Source organism: Panulirus ornatus, chromosome 45 (genome assembly GCF_036320965.1).
Source record: "Panulirus ornatus isolate Po-2019 chromosome 45, ASM3632096v1, whole genome shotgun sequence".
NCBI lineage: Eukaryota > Metazoa > Arthropoda > Malacostraca > Decapoda > Palinuridae > Panulirus > Panulirus ornatus.
The window spans coordinates 3,395,600-3,421,412 of NC_092268.1; the positions used below are offsets into that span (position 1 = coordinate 3,395,600).

At 48.7% G+C, this 25,813-nt stretch overlaps 1 protein-coding gene across 1 annotated transcript in view; it reads left to right on the plus strand.

The window, feature by feature from the left end:
- The window catches only part of LOC139762943 (uncharacterized), an 89,010-nt gene that overhangs the window by 28,665 nt on the left and 34,532 nt on the right, over window positions 1-25,813 (plus strand). The window contains exons 5-6 of the mRNA XM_071688266.1: window positions 2,167-2,321; window positions 17,301-17,445. Of these exons, the coding sequence (XP_071544367.1) occupies window positions 2,167-2,321; window positions 17,301-17,445 (300 nt within the window). The remainder of the gene's footprint in view (window positions 1-2,166; window positions 2,322-17,300; window positions 17,446-25,813) is intronic.

Below are 25,813 nucleotides of genomic sequence, written 5' to 3' on the forward strand. Positions count from 1 at the left end.
ATTATGCTGCCCAAATGGCCTCCTCTGCCAGCATTGCGACAATACATTCATATCAACATAGAAAAATATAGATTAACTCATTTGTCGAAATATGAAAACCTTTAATACATAATACAGGCGATCCTGGTGTCATGGATAATTTTGTATACCTACAGATTATCCCTCAGTCTTTATATCAGAAGTCATTAAGCCACTTCTACAGTAAACACACAGATTAAAACACATCACAATAAAGTTAATTACTCGTATGGAAATTAAACCCATTGCAACGTTTGAAATAAACCGTCAAAAAATGTCTTTGTTTTCATTCACGCGAAATCCAGTTGTGTTGTCTGATCCTACTATTATTATTATTATTATTATTTGTTTGATTTGGTTGTTTTGGTCAAAGCTGGGGTGGAGGTGTGGGTTGGGGGGGGGGGGGGAGGGGGGTCCAGGAGGGGATATGTGGGTTACTTCCTGCACCCCCCCCCCCTCCACCATCAACCCCCCCCCCTTCCCCTCCCCCCTTCACCACTGACTATGGAAACGTTATCCCCCATCTACCACAGATCATGGGACTATATTATCCCCCCCCCAGCAGCACATGGTAGCAAGATCATCATAAATGTTGTCATTGTAACCTGAGGTTTACATGTGAGGGCGCCTGGCTGGAGTCTATGTGTCATGGGTTTGGATCTGGTTTACAGCTCAGACTGGATTAGCTAATTGTTTACCGGATTGCTGGCGCTCTATTATTTTCATGATGGGGAAAATACGTTGCCTTATTTTGTTTCTCTGATGATCAAGACTTTAATTGATTGTGACAGGTGGCGCTCTGGCTCCCAGGGTCAACACCACTCCAGTTCGATCCCGCTATATCATATATATATATATATGTTTGGCCAGTGCAGAAGCAAGTGTGGTTAAGCAGGTTAATCACCCGAGAAATTGGTGTATGACATGGGTCACGGGGGAGGGTACAGAGCGGCATGGCGACTGTAGGTGGGCCTGGTACAACATGTATAACCTTCATCCCCCAGAGCTTCTACACTATGAATAACACACCTTCATATCGAGGGAGTCTACATCATGCATGTGACACAGTCATCTTTATTCAAAAGTTCTTGAAAATGTTCCGATGTGCTTCGATTTCAGTCTGATGGTTGAGAAAATCTGGCACAGATCTGTGGGGAGACGTGGCACAGATCTATGGGGAGACGTGGCACAGATCTGTGGGGAGACGTGGCACAGATCTGTGGGGAGACGTGGCACAGATCTGTGGGGAGACGTGGCACAGATCTGTGGGGAGACGTGGCACAGATCTGTGGGGAGATCTGGTGCAGATCTGTGGGGAGACCTGGCACAGATCTGTGGGGAGATCTGGCACAGATCTGTGGGGAGACGTGGCACAGATCTATGGGGAGACGTGGCACAGATCTGTGGGGAGACGTGGCACAGATCTGTGGGGAGACGTGGCACAGATCTGTGGGGAGACGTGGCACAGATCTGTGGGGAGACGTGGCACAGATCTGTGGGGAGACCTGGCACAGATCTGTGGGAAGACATGGCACAGATCTGTGGGGAGATGTGGCACAGATCTGTGGGGAGACCTGGACCATGGGAGAGGCTGGTCCACCCCACACATCCACCTTCTCTTCTTTCCACTTTCCTCATCATCATTTCTTTATTGGTTCTTCTCTCACGATGATAATATCATTCTCTTCATGATGTTCTTCACTTCGTCTGTCTTACGAAGGATCTCTTTCTTCCCCATCATCACCATCACCATCATCACCATCACCATCATCACCATCACCCCCATCATCACTACACAAGCAAGTGTAGATGAGTGAGTTCCCCCACAGGCTGGGCCACACCTGGTCCCACACTCCCACCCGCCACCAACTGAACCTTCCCTCCCTCCCACGTCACCTTCAACTGTTACCATTTCCTCCCACGTTAAACACCGTCGGTAATGACCACACAAGCGTCGGCCTCGCTCACACCAGACCGAGATCATCAGTGTTCAGGTGTTTTTAGCACTGCCTCACAACCCTGGCCCATCTCATCACTGCCACGACACAGCTGACGACAGTGTAACCTCACAGTCCACCACCTCGTCACTGCCTCAGCCTAAGAACGACCGATTACTCTAGTCTTTTCCTCTCTCTTCCCCCCCAATAGTGCGCCCCCTCCTGACGAAGCTGGAGTCGCCCCCGAAGGCCCTCAGGGTTGGCAGGGTGTACGAGATCTCCTGCGTCGTGGCTGGGTCTCGTCCACACCCTAACATTACCTGGACGCTTGGCAACATCGCATCCTTCGCCCCCATCTTGGCTGATGTAAGTACATTATGTTTATTTCCATCAGTTAACAACTTGTTAAAACACATTTTATATTCACTTTACCAAACTTGCTTTCTTGTATTCCTTTGAGGCTTGTAAGTATCATCACCAGAGGCCATTTTCTCTGGACCCAGGCTATATTTTCTTTCCCCGCTCACCCTGCCACATTCCTGGAACTGTCGGTAATATTCCAGGTACTCTACATATTCCAGGCCGTCCTAGACACATATTCCAGGTACTCTACATATTCCAGGCCGTCCTGGACACATATTCCAGGTACTCTACATATTCCAGGCCGTTCTGGACACATATTCCAGGTACTCTACATATTCCAGGCCGTCCTGGACACATATTCCAGGTACTCTACATATTCCAGGTCGGCCTGGACACATATTCCAGCCGGTGTGCCTCACCTTTCTAACACTACCTCACCGCTGCCATGTGTAACAACCATGTTTACCTTGTCATTACCATAGTTAACATTCTTCCTTCTTGTGACACGTAGTTCGTCCACTTCTACTTCAAACTCACAACACAAACTTCCATACTCTCTCAAACTTCACTCGTATTTCTGCCATTTTTGCCCAACATTTTTGCATCCTTCGACATATCTTGGCCAGATATTTCCCTTGTCATTATTAATGTTATTTTTAGTAAGAGTCTTCCCTAATGATGACAACATTTTCAACATTATTTTCGGTCGAAGTTGTTATCGTCCTGGTAAGTGATCACTGACACCATTACCAACACTATTACCTCCCTGCATGACACACCTCCTGGCCCACAGTGCTGGTCAGTGGCGCCACTGCTGATGCCACTAACCCTGGCACTGTTCCCATCTACAGTGCCACTTACCCTGCCATGATCCTCACGCTTCATATAGCACTGTTCCTTGCGCCTGATATCGACACATGTGGCACTACTGATCCTCCATGACTGGCACTGTTCCCACACTTGTAGCTAACCTAATCCCACCACCACCTACCCAGGCACTGTTCCCATCCTTATACCGCACCTTGGCACTGTTCCCATCCATATACCGCCACTTGGCACTGTTCCCATCCTTATACCGCCACATTGGCACTGTTCCCATCCATATACCGCCACTTGGCACTGTTCCCATCCTTATACCACCACCTTGGCACTGTTCCCATCCTTATACCGCCACTTGGCACTGTTCCCATCCTTATACCGCCACTTGGCACTGTTCCCATCCTTATACCGCCACTTGGCACTGTTCCCATCCTTATACCGCCACTTTGGCACTGTTCCCATCCTTATACCGCCACTTGGCACTCTTCCCATCCTTATACCACCACTTGGCACTGTTCCCATCCTTATACCGCCACTTGACACTCTTCCCATCCTTATACCACCACTTGGCACTGTTCCCATCCTTATACCGCCACCTTGGCACTGTTCCCATCCTTATACCGCCACTTGGCACTCTTCCCATCCTTATACCACCACTTGGCACTGTTCCCATCCTTATACCGCCACTTGACACTGTTCCCATCCTTATACCGCCACCTTGACACTGTTCTCATCCTTATACCGCCACCTTGGCACTGTTCCCATCCTTATACCGCCACCTTGGCACTGTTCCCATCCTTATACCACCACCTTGGCACTGTTCCCATCCTTATACCGCCACCTTGGCACTGTTCCCATCCTTATACAGCCACCTTGGCACTGTTCCCATCCTTATACAGCCACCTTGGCACTGTTCCCATCCTTATACCACCACTTGGCACTGTTCCCATCCTTATACCACCACTTGGCACTGTTCCCATCCTTATACCGCCACCTTAGCACTGTTCCCATCCTTATACAGCCACCTTGGCACTGTTCCCATCCATATACCACCACCTTGGCACTGTTCCCATCCTTATACCGCCACTTGGCACTGTTCCCATCCATATACCACCACTTGGCACTGTTCCCATCCTTATACCACCACTTGGCACTGTTCCCATCCTTATACCACCACATTGGCACTGTTCCCATCCTTATACCACCACTTGGCACTGTTCCCATCCTTATACCGCCACTTGGCACTGTTCCCATCCTTATACAGCCACCTTGGCACTGTTCCCATCCTTATACAGCCACCTTGGCACTGTTCCCATCCTTATACCACCACATTGGCACTGTTCCCATCCTTATACAGCCACCTTGGCACTGTTCCCATCCTTATACCACCACCTTGGCACTGTTCCCATCCTTATACCACCACTTGGCACTGTTCCCATCCTTATACCACCACTTGGCACTGTTTCCGCCCAGATTTCTACCATCCCTGCCACCACTGCCTCACATAATACCACAATTTATGAGATCATTTTTCTCTGCCGATGGTAAACTGGTGGCAGCATTACTTCACCTGATCTCGCTATTTCTGGCACTGTTTCCCTGGCAGAGACACGGATCATTCCACACATGATGGCACAACACAGCCTTACTGGTACTTGTACTGCCTCTTGTGTACCTGGTACTACTCCAGCACCTTGTGGTAACAACACACAACCATGATTACCAGGCTTTCTGGTACTTGTACTGCCTCTTGTGTACCTAGTACTACTCCAGCACCTTGTGGTAACAACACACAACCATGATTACCAGGCTTCCTGGTACTTGTACTGCCTCTTGTGTACCTGGTACTATTCCAGTACCTTGTGGTAACAACACAAAACCATGATCACCAGGCGTGTCACTCCATAACCCTTGTGGTATCTGCCTATAACATGTTACCAGGTACTGTTTGTAGTACCATTTCCCATACTGTTCAACACTGCTCCTGTCACTCCACACACTAACAGATGTCACACTTAACAGCCAACAGTTCTAACATGATTTCCCTCACTTATGTAAGTGACACACTTCTCAGCACTTTATGACTTTAATCCCAACATTATGGACAACAGACACCTTTGTTTTCGCTTAATCTCTCACTCTCTCTCTCTCTCTCTCTCTCTCTCTCTCTCTCTCTCTCTCTCTCTCTCTCTCTCTCTCTCTCTCTCTAAAGATAGTTGAGGGTGTGTGTGGGGGGGGGTAAGTCTCGTCTCGACCTATGGAAGAAAAGTGAAAGAGAAGACGAGAGTCGAGGAGTGAGAGCAGGAGATAGTGTGGGTTACATAGGGAGAGTGTGAGAGAGAGAGAGAGATGACAAGATTGGAAGAAAGAAGATACATGGGGAAAGTTACCAAAGATAAGATTTTGGAGGAAGATTAATGACCGAGAAGGACGAGAGATGGAGAAGAGAGGAATAAGGTGACTAAATACGAAGATAATGTAACGATAGAGGCGATGAAAACGGAGTGTGGGTGGTAACTATGAACACGGAGTGTGGGTGGTAACTATGAACACGGAGTGTGGGTGGTAACTATGAACACGGAGTGTGGGTGGTAACTATGAACACGGAGTGTGGGTGGTAACTATGAACACGGAGTGTGGGTGGTAACTATGAACACGGAGTGTGGGTGGTAACTATGAACACGGAGTGTGGGTGGTAACTATGAACACGGAGTGTGGGTGGTAACTATGAACACGGAGTGTGGGGGGTAACTATGTTAAAGATAATATATTGTAGGAAACGTTTAATGATGAGTCGCGAAGAAAATCAATTTCAGGCTCTTCGTCAACCTGAATTATTTACACAAAGGTGGAATGATAACGTATATTGAAGTAACGTAAATATAATGAGGCGTGGAGCTGAGTTGTGAGGGAATGTGTCCTCATCTCACAAAAGCTTGTCAGTCTCCTAATGTTCACCAGATACACGCGCCAGCCACACTGCTGGACGTGTGCTGCAAACTACACAATAACTCTTCCAAAATAAATAAACAACACATCTACAAACTTGAAAGGTTTAACACAATGTCAGCGAGGCTTGTAAAAGCATGAGTAAATACGTATATGTATATATATATGTATACCAGGAGAAAATGAATTACGTATACTTTACATTAGAACAAAAGATATATATATATATATATATATATATATATATATATATATATATATATATATATATATATATATATATATATATTTTTTTTTTTTTTTTCTTTCATACTATTCGCCATTTCCCGCGTTAGCGAGGTAGCGTTAAGAACAGAGAACTGGGCCTTAGAGGGAATATCCTCACCTGACCCCCTTCTCTGTTCCTTCTTTTGGAAAATTAAAAAAAAAAACAAGAAGGGGAGGATTTCCAGCCACCCGCTCCCTCCCCTTTTAGTCGCCTTCTACGACACGCAGGGAATACGTGGGAAGTATTGTTTCTCCCCTATCCCCAGGGATAATATATATATATATATATATATATATATATATATATATATATATATATATATATATATATATATATATATATTGTAGATAGACTACAAAATAATACATTCACTAATGATGCTTCTAAAGCGTAAGTTTGGAAACATTATAAGATACACAAAGAGCAAGATAAAGTTTGAGTTAGTAAGTGTTGAGAGAGTGTGTGTGTTACCCCTGGCGACGGAGCATTGTTGCCCTTACCAACATCTAAGGGTAGTGTTATCACCTGGCGAGCCCCTAAGGGTCAGCCTTGATAAAAGATAACAAGGGGAAGGTTGTAGCAGGGGCAAGACAAGGGCGGGTATCTTCACATGTCTTTATCTAACCCCAGACCAACTTTCTCTGATGATGGAGAAAATTTCGTGGCTCCAAGAATTTCTGGGATAAAGTTTTGTTTAGTTACCGCTGAAGACCCGTTCCATTTACCCTAAGCTGCCCATCGTATATATATATATATATATATATATATATATATATATATATATATATATATATATATATATATATATATATATATATATATACAAAGTTCTGTCTATATAATAAAATTATATCACTATGAATTGGCTCTCATTCCGACGTACTTTTCATATTTCTTCGTATTTTTTCGTACCACTTTCCCTGTTGTGCCTCCAGCTTTTAACTTCATTTCTTTTATTATCGTTCACTCCCAAGTGCCTTGCTTTTTGTAAAGTGGTTTTCTTGCTTCACCTTATCATCCTTGAGTCCTTATTCCTGGAACCAGTTCGTATTTGACTCACACATTATAACAACATTTTATCTTTTCAATCGTCTTTATTCCACCATCATGTGGCCAAGTTAAGACATGTTTGACCATAGCTGTTTCCTCTGTTTCTATATCCGGATTTTGTCTTAGTAACTTGTTACCTCACCCCTAACCTGTCCTTCTCATGGTTGTGGTCGTGTGTCGTGCTGTCTTGTTGAACAGACAGACAGACAGACAGACAGACAGACAGACAGACAGACAGACAGAGAGACAGACAGATAGAGAGACAGACAGACAGAGAGACAGAGAGACAGACAGATAGAGAGACAGACAGACAGACAGAGAGACAGACAGACAGAGAGACAGAGAGAGACAGACAGAGACAGAGAGACAGACAGACAGACAGACAGACAGACAGACAGACAGACAGACAGACAGACAGACAGAGAGACAGACAGAGAGACAGACAGACAGAGAGAGAGAGAGACAGAGAGAGAGAGAGAGAGACAGACAGACAGACAGACAGACAGACAGACAGACAGACAGACAGACGTCTGGTGCATCTGTTGTTCCCATTTCGTACAGACAGTTTAGTGTCTGTGGGGAAGACAGCCTCTGTACCCTCTCTCCCACGACCCCTGACCACGACACACGACGACCCTTGAGCACGACTTCATGACCTCTAGCCTCAAGACGACCCATTCAGACAACGGTACGACCCTTCAGCACGACGTTACGACCCTTGAACACGACGGTACGACCCTTGAACACGATAGCACGACCCTTGAACACGATGGTACGACCCTTGAACACGATAGTACGACCCTTGACCACGACGTACAACCCTTGAACACGACGTACGACCCTTGAACACGATAGGTACGACCCTTGAACACGATAGTACGACCCTTGAACACGATAGTACGACCCCTGGGAGTCGTAACGTAACGTCTGACCCTTGAGTAAGATGACCTGGCTCCTGACCTGACCTCAATGGTCGTTGCCAGACTCTGCCATATTACCAAGGGTCAGAGGTCAGGATGGGTAATGTTGCAGGTCAGTGTGTGCAATATTGCACTCGGTCACACCTGGGCCTCTGCAATATTACTGACCACTGCAAGTGAGACGTCACTCTAGGCCGGGCCAGAGGGAGAAGAAGAGGGCGAGGGAGGGAAGGAAGGGGAGGAGGAGGAGGAGGAGGACGAAGGGGAGAAACGGGGAGAAGAGAATCAGGGAGAGAAGAAAACAAAAGGAACAACGTTTGAAGGGATGTGTGAGGGAAAGAAAACGGCAAGGGGAGAGAATCGTGGGTGGAGTGAGGCGTGAGGGAGGAATGAGGCGTGAGGGAGGAATGAGGCGTGAGGGAGGAGTGAGGCGTGAGGGAGAAATGAGGGGACGTGATAAAGATACAGAAGGGATGGCAAGATACACAGGTGGAGTGATACAGTGGCCACTGTAATGTGAGAAGAGCTATCAAACGTCTGAGTACAGTAATGTTGTGGTGGATCAGGTGGAGGAATGAAGGGATAGAAGAAAATGGACGGATGGAAGACTGAAAGAAATACAACGATAGAAGAATGCAGCGAGTGTGAGACAGGGAATGAGACGTGTAGTACATGGGAAGGACAGATAACACAAGACCTGATGGTCTATGACCAGGTTATCTGCTGGAGGACAGTACATGGGAAGGACAGATAACACAAGACCTGATGGTCTATGACCAGGTTATCTGCTGGAGGACAGTACATGGGAAGGACAGATAACACAAGACCTGATGGTCTATGACCAGGTTATCTGCTGGAGGACAGTACATGGGAAGGACAGATAACACAAGACCTGATGGTCTATGACCAGGTTATCTGCTGGTGGACAGTACATGGGAAGGACAGATAACACAAGACCTGATGGTCTATGACCAGATTATCTGCTGGAGGACAGTACATGGGAAGGACAGATAACACAAGACCTGATGGTCTATGACCAGGTTATCTGCTGGAGGTAAAACAAAAGATAATACAAGTCACAACCAGGATCACCACAGGTCACAGCCAGGGTCACCACAGGTCACAGCCAGAGTCACCACAGGTCACAACCAGGGTCACCACAGGTCACAGCCGGGGTCATCACAGGTCACAGCCAGGGTCACCACAGGTCACAACCAGAGTCACCACAGGTCACAGCCAGGGTCACCACAGATCACAGCCAGGGTCACCACAGGTCACAGCCAGGGTCACCACAGATCACAACCAGAGTCACCACAGGTCACAGCCGGGGTCATCACAGGTCACAGCCAGGGTCAGCCAGAAGGATTTTCCATTTTCTATGAGTATCGTACATCACGTCAAGTGTAGGTGTTATTGCCCTCTGATAATGGAACATTAGTTTCCTTGTTACATGATCAATGCCTTCTGTCAAGATAGGTCAGACGAGGTGCCACATAACTGCTGACACAACCAAGATGGTGGCGATGTGGTTGTAACAACCACACTATGAGGCAGGAGACCCTGAGGTCGATGGTGTTGTGGTTATAACCAGGGGCTTCTGGTGTGGTTATAACAACCAGGTTATGAGGCACGGAGACCCTAGGTCGATGGTGTTGTGGTTATAACAACCAGTTGGTGAGGGAGGAGGTGGGGGTGAGGAGGGGATGGAGCAGTAGAGAAGTGATGGTTTGGCTGACCAAGAACGGGAGACAATGGCACAAACCCATTACCAGTGGCAGAGGTAATGGGAAGAACCCATTCAAAGGAGCCCACCTCCTCCTCCCCATCATTCTATGGGACATGGGATGATCCCGGTTTTACTGTGTGGTGTCCCTGCCATTACATTGTCTGTGGGACGTAGATCGTCCCTGGGATAAAACAAGAAGAAATGGTCGACTCTGGTCGTACCACAAGGGATGAAAAAGCTGTGTGATTCAGCGGGCTCATGTTCGAATCCCGGCGCGGGCGGCGGGCTCACAGCCACCCCAGCTGGTCGACAGATGGGTGTCTGGTGTAAGCTGGAGACAAGGGGTTTATCTTACACTTGGATTGACTTGAAAAATTATTTAATTACTCCTGAAAGGTAACAATTGGAGTCATTTTTGTTGACGAAAACCTTTACTGGGGTCATGACTGTGTGTACAAAAGGCCGTCTGTGTCGCTGCTCCAGCCACCAGCCAACCAGCCAGCCAGCCAACCAGCCAGCCAACCAGTCAACCAACCAGTCAACCAACCAGCCAGCCAGCCAGCCAACCAGCCAGCCAACCAACCAGCCAGCCAACCACCCAGCCAACCAACCAGCCAGCCAACCAGCCAGCCAGCCAGCCAACCAGCCAGCCAACCAACCAGCCAGCCAGCCAGGTAGTCAACCAGCCAGCCAACCAGCCAGCCAGCCAGGTAGTCAACCAGCCAGCCAGCCAACCAACCAGCCAACCAGCCAGCCAGCCAGCAGCTCCCACACAGCAAGTGAGGGAGGCAAGGCCCCGGCGTGTGAGGGCGCTGTGTGTGTGTGTGTGTGCCCCTCCACTCACCCACCAGGGCGTCACGCTGGCCCAATGCTCTACGTTTCTCTTCACGCCCTGCGGACAGGCGCCGCCCTGGGCGTGGTGGCGGCGCAGGGTGCTGCCCCTGGGGACGCACGCCCCCCCTGCTGCGCCCCCTGGGGACGCACGCCCCCTGCTGCTACGCCCCTGCACGAGACAGCGTTGCCAATATGTTCGCCAGTTTTTCGGTCCTCATCTGCTGGACATGTTCGTAGCTACGAGATGACGTATTCATCTTAGTGGAGGAAGATGACGATGATGAACTCCACTACTGGGGACAGGTCGTGTGAGAGAGAGGCCTTCTCCCTCCTCTCCCTCCTCCTCTCCTCTCCCTCCTCCTCTCCCTGTGGACCTTCACCTACTCCCTAGTGCCATTCTTGTGGCCACGAAACACTTTCAGTTCTGCAAGATACATTAACTCCCTCCACACGACCACCTCCTCCTCCCTCTCTCTCTCTCCCTCTCTCTCCTCTCTCTCTCTCTCTCTCTCCTCTCTCTCTCTCTCTCTCTCTCTCTCTCTCTCTCTCTCTCTCTCTCTCTCTCTCTCTCTCTCTCTCTCTCTCTCTCTCTCTCTCTCCCTCACACATCAGACAACAGTCGGTGTTCACCGACATCACCGCCATCAATGATGGAGGTAACTACCAGTGTTGGAGATCTCCTCCTGTGTAGTGTTGGTGATGGTGAAGATAGTGTTATATGCGTCCTCTCAGTAACCAAAATAAACACATTAAGCAAGGTGGATCATCCTATAAACAGCATGAGATAGTCGCCTTTACAGACTAACTACCACAGATAACAAGGTAATAGGGCCAGGGTCTATATGTCGCAACCTAAGACGAATGCTATAACTCACATAGCTATACCTCGTCCTGCTATACCCTACAGTGCTATACCTTATACTGCTATATCATGCCCTACAGTGCATTTCGTGCTATGCATATCCGAGAAACGCCTCAAGGGCGGAACCATCCCAGGGCAAATGGGTCGTTTAGACCTCAGTAATTGGCGGGGGTTAACTATCATCTTCGCTAACAGGCGAACAACCTGGGGTTCGAACATGTTCCCTGAGTACGAGAGTACGACAGTGACTGCCTTTGTACTCTCCTGTCTTCCTCCATCAACATCTGTGTTATCATAATTACCATCATTAAAATGTCACCTTTATATACTAATGCGTTAATCACTTTATAATAATGTTAATTACTGAAACATCAACACATACAGACTAAATTAACGAGTGAAGATGGTAATTATAGACATTGTGACGATATATCGAGACTTCGACAACACTGATATTATGAATACCTGTTTATAATTAACCTCATTTGCATATTTAATGAATTTCCCAGGCAACAACAGTAGGATAATTTGCATATACTGGTCTAAGGTGTTACTTAGTACTGAAGTATACAGAAGAATACTTCCTGAAATGTATGAAGATGTGATACATGAAGATGAAGTGAAGATTAAACATCTGAAATGTAAATATTCAGGTCTATCAAGGGGTAGTATTCACACCCCCCCAATTAAGGGGGGGGGGTGTGTAGTGAAGCGTGAGATGACGTACGTCATGTTTGTATCATGTATCTTGTATACATACGGGTCTCCACCGTCCTGTGACGTAGTAACCAACCCACACTTCGTCATCATTATAGTGCTCAAGACTGGAGTGGCAGACATCGCCCTTATGGACGAAAAACGCCATACACTACATGGCACCTTGAACCTTAGCCACAAGTTCTATATGTCATCATGTTTCTCTCTCCTTCTAAGCTTAATAGCAAGACACAAGCTCTTGTAAGCTTGATGGCAAGACACAAGCTCTTGTAAGCTTAATAGCAAGACACAAGCTCTTGTAAGCTTCTAGTGTGCTCAAGCTGTGCACAGTGGTACCAGGCCCTCACTAACATGTGTGTCACCCTCACTAACATGTGTGTCACCCTCACTAACATGTGTGTCATCACCCTCACTAACATGTGTGTCACCCTCACTAACATCTGTGTCATCCTCACTAACATGTGTGTCACCCTCACTAACATCTGTGTCACCCTCACTAACATGTGTGTCACCCTCACTAACATCTGTGTCACCCTCACTAACATGTGTGTCGTCATCCTCACTAACATGTGTCATCGTCACTAACATCTGTGTCACCCTCACTAACATGTGTGTCACCCTCACTAACATGTGTCACCCTCACTAACATGTGTGTCACCCTCACTAACATGTGTGTCACCCTCACTAACATGTGTCACCCTCACTAACATGTGTGTCACCCTCACTTACATGTGTGTCACCCTCACTAACATGTGTGTCACCCTCACTAACATGTGTGTCACCCTCACTAACATGTGTGTCGTCATCCTCACTAACATGTGTCATCGTCACTAACATCTGTGTCACCCTCACTAACATGTGTGTCACCCTCACTAACATGTGTGTCACCCTCACTAACATCTGTGTCGTCATCCTCACTAACATGTGTGTCACCCTCACTAACATGTGTGTCACCCTCACTAACATGTGTGTCACCCTCACTAACATGTGTGTCACCCTCACTAACATCTGTGTCGTCATCCTCACTAACATGTGTCATCGTCACTAACATCTGTGTCACCCTCACTAACATGTGTGTCACCCTCACTAACATGTGTGTCACCCTCACTAACATGTGTGTCGTCATCCTCACTAACATGTGTCATCGTCCTCACTAACATGTGTCATCGTCTGTGTCCAGGATCAGTGAGCCCTGAGCTGTAGGCTCACCAGACGACCAACGGCTCAACACGAACACCTCACAGTCTCCTGAGACGTGTAATGAGCAGGCTGGTGTGTGAGAGACGGTGGCAGGCTGGTGTGTGAGAGAGGGTGGCAGGCTGGTGTGTGAGAGACGGTGACAGGCTGGTGTGTGTGAGAGGGTGGCAGGCTGGTGTGTGAGAGACGGTGGCAGGCTGGTGTGTGAGAGAGGGTGGCAGGCTGGTGTGTGAGAGACGGTGGCAGGCTGGTGTGTGTGAGAGAGGGTGGCAGGCTGGTGTGTGAGAGACGGTGGCAGGCTGGTGTGTGTGAGAGAGGGTGGCAGGCTGGTGTGTGTGAGAGGGTGGCAGGCTGGTGTGTGTGAGAGAGGGTGGCAGGCTGGTGTGTGTGAGAGACGGTGGCAGGCTGGTGTGTGAGACAGTGTGGCAGGCTGGTGTGTGAGACAGGGTGGCAGGCTGGTGTGTGTGAGAGGGTGGCAGGCTGGTGTGTGTGAGAGAGGGTGGCAGGCTGGTGTGTGTGTGAGAGGGTGGCAGGCTGGTGTGTGAGACAGTGTGGCAGGCTGGTGTGTGTGAGAGACGGTGGCAGGCTGGTGTGTGAGACAGTGTGGCAGGCTGGTGTGTGAGACAGTGTGGCAGGCTGGTGTGTGTGTGAGGGTGGCAGGCTGGTGTGTGAGAGACGGTGGCAGGCTGGTGTGTGAGACAGTGTGGCAGGCTGGTGTGTGAGACAGGGTGGCAGGCTGGTGTGTGTGAGAGGGTGGCAGGATGGTGTGTGTGAGAGACAGTGTGGCAGGCTGGTGTGTGTGAGAGAGGGTGGCAGGCTGGTGTGTGTGAGAGAGGGTGGCAGGCTGGTGTGTGTGAGAGAGGGTGGCAGGCTGGTGTGTGTGTGAGAGGGTGGCAGGCTGGTGTGTGAGAGGGTGGCAGGCTGGTGTGTGTGAGAGACGGTGGCAGGCTGGTGTGTGTGAGAGACGGTGGCAGGCTGGTGTGTGAGAGACGGTGGCAGGCTGGTGTGTGTGAGAGACGGTGGCAGGCTGGTGTGTGAGAGACGGTGGCAGGCTGGTGTGTGAGAGAGGGTGGCAGGCTGGTGTGTGTGTGAGAGGGTGGCAGGCTGGTGTGTGAGACAGTGTGGCAGGCTGGTGTGTGTGAGAGGGTGGCAGGCTGGTGTGTGTGTGAGAGGGTGGCAGGCTGGTGTGTGAGACAGTGTGGCAGGCTGGTGTGTGTGAGAGAGGGTGGCAGGCTGGTGTGTGTGAGAGACGGTGGCAGGCTGGTGTGTGTGAGAGAGGGTGGCAGGCTGGTGTGTGAGAGACGGTGGCAGGCTGGTGTGTGTGAGAGAGGGTGGCAGGCTGGTGTGTGTGAGAGGGTGGCAGGCTGGTGTGTGTGAGAGAGGGTGGCAGGCTGGTGTGTGTGAGAGGGTGGCAGGCTGGTGTGTGAGAGACGGTGGCAGGCTGGTGTGTGAGAGACGGTGGCAGGCTGGTGTGTGTGAGAGGGTGGCAGGATGGTGTGTGTGAGAGACAGTGTGGCAGGCTGGTGTGTGTGAGAGAGGGTGGCAGGCTGGTGTGTGTGAGAGACGGTGGCAGGCTGGTGTGTGTGTGAGAGGGTGGCAGGCTGGTGTGTGAGACAGTGTGGCAGGCTGGTGTGTGTGTGAGAGGGTGGCAGGCTGGTGTGTGAGACAGTGTGGCAGGCTGGTGTGTGTGTGAGACGGTGGCAGGCTGGTGTGTGTGTGAGAGGGTGGCAGGCTGGTGTGTGTGAGAGACGGTGGCAGGCTGGTGTGTGTGTGAGAGGGTGGCAGGCTGGTGTGTGTGTGAGACGGTGGCAGGCTGGTGTGTGTGTGAGAGGGTGGCAGGCTGGTGTGTGTGAGAGGCGGTGGCAGGCTGGTGCTGGTCTGGTCATCAGTGTAGTATACCATATAGAGGTATACTGTGTTGATATGGTCACCAGTGTAGTATACCACATAGAGGTATACTGTGTTGGTATGGTCACCAGTGTAGTATACCACATAGAGGTATACTGTGTTGGTATGATCACCAGTGTAGTATACCACATAGAGGTATACTGTGTTGGTATGATCACCAGTGTAGTATACCACATAGAGGTATACTGTGTTGGTATGATCACCAGTGTAGTATACCACATAGAGGTATACTGTGTTGGTATGATCACCAGTGTAGTATACCACATAACAAGAGAGTAATACGTGGGAAATCTAATTGGGTCATTTCCTCGTCATCATATCTTCTCCTATTCCAATATATTTTTTTTTCAAATTAATTTTTCTGCACATTAATGATTGCCTCTCTCTCTCTCTCTCTCTCTCTCTCTCTCTCTCTCTCTCTCTCTCTCTCTCTCTGCTGGACATCATGACTTCATCCCTGTACCAATATAGCAACATGAGCACATGAGCACCTCACTCACCTCACAGTGTGAACATGAGCACCTCGCTAACCTCACAGTGTGAACATGAGCACCTCACTCACCTCACAGTGTGAACATGAGCACCTCGCTAACCTCACAGTGTGAACATGAGCACCTCACTCACCTCACAGTGTGAACATGAGCACCTCACTAACCTCACAGTGTGAACATGAGCACCTCACTAACCTCACAGTGTGAACATGAGCACCTCACTAACCTCACAGTGTGAACATGAGCACCTCACTAACCTCACAGTGTGAACATGAGCACCTCGCTAACCTCACAGTGTGAACATGAGCACCTCGCTAACCTCACAGTGTGAACATGAGCACCTCGCTAACCTCACAGTGTGAACATGAGCACCTCGCTAACCTCACAGTGTGAACATGAGCACCTCGCTAACCTCACAGTGTGAACATGAGCACCTCGCTAACCTCACAGTGTGAACATGAGCACCTCGCTAACCTCACAGTGTGAACATGAGCACCTCACTCACCTCACAGTGTGAACATGAGCGCCTCACTAACCTCACGGGGTGAACATGAGCACCTCACTAACCTCACAGTGTGAACATGAGCACCTCGCTAACCTCACAGTGTCAACATGAGCGCCTCACTAACCTCACAGTGTGAACATGAGCGCCTCGCTAACCTCACAGTGTGAACATGAGCACCTCGCTAACCTCACAGTGTGAACATGAGCACCTCACTAACCTCACAGTGTGAACATGAGCGCCTCACTAACCTCACAGTGTGAACATGAGCACCTCGCTAACCTCACAGTGTGAACATGAGCACCTCACTAACCTCACAGTGTGAACATGAGCACCTCACTCACCTCACAGTGTGAACATGAGCACCTCACTAACCTCACAGTGTGAACATGAGCACCTCACTCACCTCACAGTGTGAACATGAGCACCTCACTCACCTCACAGTGTGAACATGAGCACCTCACTAACCTCACAGTGTGAACATGAGCACCTCACTAACCTCACAGTGTGAACATGAGCACCTCACTCACCTCACAGTGTGAACATGAGCACCTCACTAACCTCACAGTGTGAACATGAGCACCTCACTAACCTCACAGTGTGAACATGAGCACCTCACTAACCTCACAGTGTGAACATGAGCACCTCACTCACCTCACAGTGTGAACATGAGCACCTCACTCACCTCACAGTGTGAACATGAGCACCTCACTAACCCTCTACCCTTCACTTTCGCCAGACGGAACACGGGGTGAACATGAGCACGTCACAGGTGAGTGTGACAGCCTCCAGACGTCATCATGGTCAACGACTGACCTGCACTGCTTTCAACCCTCTGTTTCCAGCCTACCCGCTCACAGACTCCATCCTGCTCAACGTTACATGTGAGTATTCCTAGGGTCTGTGGTGTTCTGTGGGGGTCTGTGGGGGTCTGTGGGGGTCTGTGGTGGTCTGTGGGGGTCTGTGGGGGTCTGTGGTGTTCTGTGGTGGTCTGTGGTGGTCTGTGGTGTTTTGTGGTGGTCTGTGGTGGTCTGTGGGGGTTTGTGGTGTTCTGTGGTGTTCTGTGGGGGTCTGTGGTGTTCTGTGGTGGTCTGTGGTGGTCTGTGGGGGTCTGTGGTGGTCTGTGGGGGTCTGTGGGGGTTTGTGGTGTTCTGTGGGGATCTGTGGGGGTCTGTGGTGTTCTGTGGGGGTCTGTGGTGTTCTGTGGGGGTCTGTGGTGGTCTGTGGTGGTCTATGGTGTCCTGTGGTGGTCTGTGGTGGTCTGTGGGGGTCTGTGGTGGTCTGTGTGACTCACTAACCTCATAGACCTCACTAGGACAATGTTACTGTACCTGTCGTCCACTCGTTCTGTATCTAACCAGAACACATCTATATCCCCTTTTTTGCCCTGTAACCCATGACCTCCCTGTGTTTTGCTGTTGATCTACAGAATGACTATTATTCCACGTGTTTCAGTATCATGAAACACGTTTGACTGAAGTTTCAGCGAAGATGTAGTGAAGTCATGAGTGAGTGTTGCTATGCTCTACCTGGTCATGCCTCTCTCTTGTGGATGGTGGGTCGAATTCCATTACACGATTCTCCAGTGGGTCGAATTCCATTACATGATTCTCCAGTGGGTCGAATTCCATTACACGATTCACCAGTGGGTCGAATTCCATTACACGATTCACCAGTGGGTCGAATTCCATTACACGATTCACCAGTGGGTCGAATTCCATTACACGATTCACCAGTGGGTCGAATTCCATTACACGATTCACCAGTGGGTCGAATTCCATTACATGATTCTCCAGTGGGTCGAATTCCATTACACGATTCACCAGTGGGTCGAATTCCATTACACGATTCACCAGTGGGTCGAATTCCATTACATGATTCACCAGTGGGTCGAATTCCATTACATGATTCTCCAGTGGGTCGAATTCCATTACATGATTCTCCAGTGGGTCGAATTCCATTACATGATTCACCAGTGGGTCGAATTCCATTACACGATTCACCAGTGGGTCGAATTCCATTACACGATTCTCCAGTGGGTCGAATTCCATTACACGATTCACCAGTGGGTCGAATTCCATTACACGATTCTCCAGTGGGTCGAATTCCATTACACGATTCTCCAGTATCTTTTAATAGGATCATGACTGGTGTCTCGTGAGCTGCTAAGGGCTTTCTAAGGCCTCACATGCCCTATCTTGTAGCCCTTACGTCATAATAACATTCGTACAGTTTCTGACCTCACCATCTTAGACGAATCGTGGGACTCTATTTCAGGGACCCGAGACAGCAGTGTCTTACAGACACAGAGCTGTTCACTGGTGAACATACCACATCTCATGACCTGTGAGGTATGTTCACCAGTGAACATACCACACCTCATGACCTGTGAGGTGTGGTATGTTCAACAGTGAACATACAACACCTCATTACCTGTGAGGTGTGCTATGTTCACCAGTGAACATACCACACCTCATGACCTGTGAGGTGTGCTATGTTCACCAGTGAACATACCACACCTCATGACCTGTGAGGTGTGCTATGTTCACTAGCAAACATACCACACCTCATGACCTGTGAGGTGTGCTATGTTCACCAGTAAACATACCACACCTCATGACCTGTGAGGTGTGGTATGTTCACCAGTGTACATACCACACCTCATGACCTGTGAGGTGTGGTATGTTCACCAGTGAACATACCTCACCTCATGACCTGTGAGGTGTGGTATGTTCACCAGTGAACATACCACATCTCACGACCTGTGAGGTATGTTCACCAGTGAACATACCACACCTCATGACCTATGAGGTGTGGTATGTTCACCAGTGAACATACCACATCTCATGACCTGTGAGGTGTGGTATATTCACTAGCAAACATACCACACCTCATGACCTGTGAGGTGTGGTATGTTCACCAGTGAACATACCACACCTCATGACCTGTGAGGTGTGGTATGTTCAACAGTGAACATACCACATCCCATGACCTGTGAGGCAAACCTTCCACTGAGAATATATTATTTACCAAGTGAAAAATAGGTTTACCTTCGCTGAGACGAAAGTACATCTTCAAACACCTCACCCTCACTACCATACACTATTGGAAATACAAATGTTCAGCAAATTACTATATGCTATCTGTCTTCTCTAACTGCTTCTCTGTCATCTATAGTCCTATAAAGAGAACATTATAGAATACAATTCTTGATTTCATTCGTTTTCTAAGACCAGGATGAACAAGGTTGTTACCTGCACTCTAACAATCGTTTTGGAGATACAACTAATTTCGCATCCCACTGTCGAATATTGTCCTCAGTTTTAAGCTATTTTCTCTCACTTTCGTTTGCCATGTTTGACACAATTGAATCTGTATCTTCTAAAATGATGGCCCGTCATTATGTGGTTGCAATAAAAAGAAAATAAATCATATCCAAATCAGAGAGAACTGGTCTTTTCTTCAAGATGTTATGTTCTCTGTGTTCTGTCAGGACTGTGTCTATGTTCACGATTGTGTCTTTGGGGATCAGAGATAGAGAGAGAGAGAGAGAGAGAGAGAGAGAGAGAGAGAGAGAGAGAGAGAGAGAGAGAGAGAGAGAGAGAGAGAGAGAGAGAGAAAGGATTATAGGCAAGTGCAGTATCGGGCCACACACACACCCCACTTTCATTAACAAAACATACCTCCATTTGTCCCATGGTCTCTGTTGGCCCAGGCCGTCGCTGTGTTGGCCCAGGCCGACGCTCTGTTGGCCCGGGCCGACGCTGTGTTGGCCAGGGCTGTCGCTGTGTTGGCCCGGGCCATCACTGTGTCGGCCCGGGCAGACGCTCTGTTGGCCCGGGCCGACGCTGTGTCGGCCCGGGCAGACGCTGTGTTGGCCCGGGCCGACGCTCTGTTGGCCCGGACCGTCGCTGTGTTGGCCCGGGCCATCACTGTGTCGGCCCGGGCAGACGCTCTGTTGGCCCAGGCCGACGCTGTGTTGGCCCGGGCCATCACTGTGTCGGCCCGGGCCATCACTGTGTCGGCCCGGGCAGACGCTGTGTTGGCCCGGGCCGACGCTGTGTCGGCCCGGGCCGTCGCTGTGTTGGCCCGGGCCATCACTGTGTCGGCCCGGGCAGACGCTCTGTTGGCCCGGGCCGACGCTGTGTTGGCCCGGGCCGTCGCTGTGTTGGCCCGGGCCGACGCTGTGTTGGCCCGAGCCGACGCTCTGTTGGCCCGGGCCATCACTGTGTCGGCCCGGGCAGACGCTCTGTTGGCCCGGGCCGACGCTGTGTTGGCCCGGGCCGTCGCTGTGTTGTCCCGGGCCATCACTGTGTCGGCCCGGGCAGACGCTCTGTTGGCCCAGGCCGTCGCTGTGTTGGCCCGGGCAGACGCTCTGTTGGCCCGGGCCGTCGCTGTGTTGGCCCGGGCCATCACTGTGTTGGCCCGGGCCATCACTGTGTCGGCCCGGGCAGACGCTCTGTTGGCCCGGGCCGACGCTGTGTTGGCCCAGGCCGACGCTGTGTTGGCCTGGGCCGTCGCTGTGTTGGCCTGGGCCGTCGCTGTGTTGGCCTGGGCCGTCGCTGTGTTGGCCTGGGCCGTCGCTGTGTTGGCCTAGGCCGTCGCTGTGTTGGCCTGGAGGGAGTATGGACGATCATGGGTGAGTATCTGGCAGATAAGATGGTGTTGAGGCAGAGTTAGTGAGGGCATGAGGTGGTCAGGTCAAAGTGCGTCGTGTGAGGTTGTGAGGTGAGGGCCATGATAGCGGGGTGCATGATATCATGAATTTAATGAGGGAAGACATATCAGGATTCACAATGAGGCAGGATAAGGTCACACGTCTACATTATGAGGTGGTAATTATGAGGTGGAACTTGAATGGCCTTGTTCATGAGGGAACAATGAGATAAATAGTTACGGATATTGATGATGGAGTGCAGCAATATGAGAGCAAGTTTTATTATATATCTTAATGAGTTACATTCTCTTTTATACATACATACATACATACATACATACATACATACATACACACATACATACATACATGCATACGTACATACATACATGCATACATACATATATACATACATACATACATACAAACATACATACATACACACATACATACATACATATATACAAACATACATACATACACACATACATACATACATGCACACGAATATATATCAAGAAATACATGTATTTGAATGCAGTTAAATGCAAGATGAATGACATGTAGTTTTGGTTTAGTTTAAATAAGATTAATTGATTTTAACGTTAATACAAACCATCACTTCAAAGTCATCCTCTCAAATTACAAAATTCATAAAATACTTCAGTAAAATCTATATATTTTTTTCTTAAAAAATGAAACCCGTGTTCTCTGTTAACATGTCTGTTCACCTTTCCTCCAGCAAAATATAGAGTTAGCTTTAGAAAAGAACTGGTAGTCTATTTTTTTTGAGAGAGAGATGGGGAGGGGGGCGTTCTCTCGGCTCCAACCCCCTCTAAATAAGTTATTTATTGCGTAAACGAAATGTTGTTAACAATTCAGGAAGTTAGTGGGCCCCCCCCACCCAAGCAAGTTGTTCAATATTACATTTCTCTTAATGTACTTCACCAATGTGTACATATGAACCCACCTCACTCCTCCCTCGCCAGCCAGGTCGTCTCCTTCTTACACCTTCACTGTCATGTTCTGTCTGTCTTGTATGCACGACGGGCCACATGTGAGACCGAGGAAGGCAAGGAGAGGGAGAGAGAGAGAGAGAGAGAGAGAGAGAGAGAGAGAGAGAGAGAGATGAGAGAGAGAGAGAGAGAGAGAGAGAGAGAGAGAGAGAGATGACAGAGCTGAAGAGAAATAATTGTTTCATATGTAAAACAATTTCAGGTGTAAATGTGTAACAAAAACGTATTTCATTATTAATAAAAGTTATGCATGATAATATCCCATCTTTATCCTGACATAAGAGAGCAGCTTTGATTCTAATTCACAATGAAATTTATTCTGGCAATAAAAAAAGCAATATTACAGCGTCCACATAAACCATTACTTGCAACACTTCAGGTTCAAACATTGACACAATTAAATGATGTTAATCAGCGATGGTTAATGATGCAATGATAGGCAGTCAGACGAAATGACTGGAACAGTTTGATCTTCAACAACGAGTATACCCTGCAACATACCCCTGCAACATACCCCTGCAACATACCCCTGCAACATACCCTGCAACATACCCTTGCAACGTGCCCTGCAACATACCCCTGCAATATACCCCTGCAACATACCCTGCAACATACCCCTGCAACGTGCCCTGCAATATACTCCTGCAATATACCCCTGCAACATACCCTGCAACATACCCTTGCAACGTGCCCTGCAACATACCCCTGCAATATACCCCTGCAACATACCCTGCAACATACCCCTGCAACGTGCCCTGCAACATACCATTGCAACATACCCCTGCAACATACCCTTGCAACATACCCCTGCAACATACCCTTGCAACATACCCCTGCAACATACCCCTGCAACATACCTCTGCAACATACCCTGCAACATACCCCTACAACATACCCTGCAACATACCCCTGCAACATACCCTGCAACATACCCCTGCAACATACCCCTGCAATATACCCTGCAACATACCCCTGCAACATACCCCTGCAATATACCCCTGCAACATACCCTGCAACATACCCCTACAACATATCTGGCGTGACCTTTGACCTGACTATCGTGCTCGGGAGGTCAAGGCCGTCCTCCCACTATAGTGAGGGGTCACGTTCGAGAAACCACGTCATCCTGGTCAAGTGCAGTAATTATAATTAACATTCTCCACCATGTTCTTCACTAATTACAATAACAACATTATGATAACAACCGGTACAATCGTTTAAATCACTCGTAAAGGTTATATCTTAAGCAATAAATGTATCATAACCAAATATCAATAGGTTCTTACCTTTATTATAATATTGGTTGTAATAATTCCTCTTCCTTGTTTCCACGTATCACAACACCACACGACCGAGCCACCAACACTAGTTTGAGTTCAACACTATAACAACAACACAACCCTACATCACACACGGGTAACAACACTTAACAACCCAGTCTCGCTCTAGTCAGCCTCCATCTCACAACCTAACTGTCTTCCACAACCTGACTGTGTTGAAGACTTGAGTTAAATAACCTTTGACTGGATCCCCAACTGCCAGCACAGCTGAGCAGGCCTCCCTCACACGAACACTATGTAAACAAACGAGCGGTCTTGTGATTGGTCGCTGCGGACAGAGGTAACTACCAGTCAGTTGGCTTAAATTTAGCTTGAATCCAAGTGATCCAGCGAGACAAACTCCATCATATAAACTTATAATCATACTTTGAATCATTCGGTGTATGATGATGATAATTCATTATTACGATAACCAATAAATGATAGTAAATGCTAGTAACCTTGTTAAGCAATCATGATGTCATCTGGTAGTTTACGAGATTTTATAATGGGTTCGTTGTCCTATAATAACTTTATATACATATAACAATATAGTCAGTTTTATGAACTACACGTGAGGAAGGATAGCAAAAGATAAGTGTGTCAAAATAGGACAGAATTTGCTTTGTGTCATGTTTTCCGACATAACGAGAGGGTCGTTGACGGTCAGGTGTTCCCCCCCAACACCACAGGTCAACAGCTGTTGACCTTCAGTGGCCAGCCATCACCCTGAGGTCAAAGTTCACATTTTCACGTCATCTTGGAAAACATGAACTTTTCTCATACATCTCGTATTTCATTGCTTCAATTGACCTTCCCTCCCATCACCCGTCCCATCACCCGTCCCATCACCTCGCTAACGAGGCCAGTCATATAGCTGGGGTTCCCTGGGGCACGCCAGGAGACACGACCCATGTGTGCATTCTGGGGGCATGACAGTGCTACAGTGAAGACCAGAGGGTAGTGTTTTCCCCGACCACCAAACGTCATAACATCGAAAACTCCATATTTTCTGATGTTATAATTTCCTAATCAACTTCCCCTGGACTGACAGAAGCGTTTTGTGTTACATCCAAACTAGTGACATGTCCTTCTGCTTCACCATCTTACGTTATGATCAACAATATTCTGCTGAAGACTTGTAAACACGACAGTGTAAACAAGAGAGATGACTTACAAAGATGTTGTCCAGGCAAGTACGTCATGGAAGGCCATATACAAGACGTGTTATATCACACAATTATAACACAGTAGGTAATTAATGATTGAACTTCAATCCTGTAATGTTTTTACGACACGAAGAGAACCATTGTGGACGCCCCTCCTCCACTCTCGTCCTCACACAAGGTTAAACTGATATATGTATATACAGAACGCAGCGTCTGTGCTCCGGGGGCATCGAACACTGTCATATGTCATCAACATCATCTTGATGGCAGCTCACGCCCAGCCCTCACAGGTTATTGCTTCGTATAGCTCTGCTTAGCTCCTCCAAGCTGTGAGTATTGCTTGGCTAAGCTGTGATTGGCTTTTCCGTCGAGTGTCTGGACGTCGAAAAGCGTCACACGATTCGCTAATCCAGCTCGACGTACAATATACAGCAAGAGAGAATGATTAACAGTCACACAAGTAATTCCTCTGTTGCTCCTACTGTTGCCAGCTACTGTTGCTGCTACTGTTATCAGCTACTGTTGCTGTTTCTGTTGGAGTTCCTTGTATACTGTTGGATCCTCGTCTTAAACCATCAAGCCCCACTAGAGAGATGTGGTCAGCTCTCCCTCCTTCCCTCCCTCCCTGGCCCTCCAGGCATCACGCCCTTGGTCTGGGCCCTCCAGGCATCACGTCCTTGGTCTGGCCCTCCAGGCATCACGCCCTTGGTCTGACCCTTCAGGCATCACGCCCTTGGTCTGGCCCTCCAGGCATCACGTCCTTGGTCTGGGCCTCCAGGCATCACGTCCTTGGTCTGGGCCTCCAGGCATCACGTCCTTGGTCTGGGCCTCCAGGCATCACGTCCTTGGTCTGGCACTTCAGGCATCACGTCCTTGATCTGGCCCTCCAGGCATCACGCCCTTGGCCTGGGCCTCCAACCTGACCTGCCTAAGGGTCATCCTGTCCTGCCCAAACATCGTACCGCACTGGTCACTGGGGTGAGGTCTAACATGGTGCCAGGCAAACACGATTCCCCCAGCACAACTTGACAGTAACCACCTCGCGCCTCCTATACAATTAACAACCGGAAGGAGACAACCAACACTTGTAC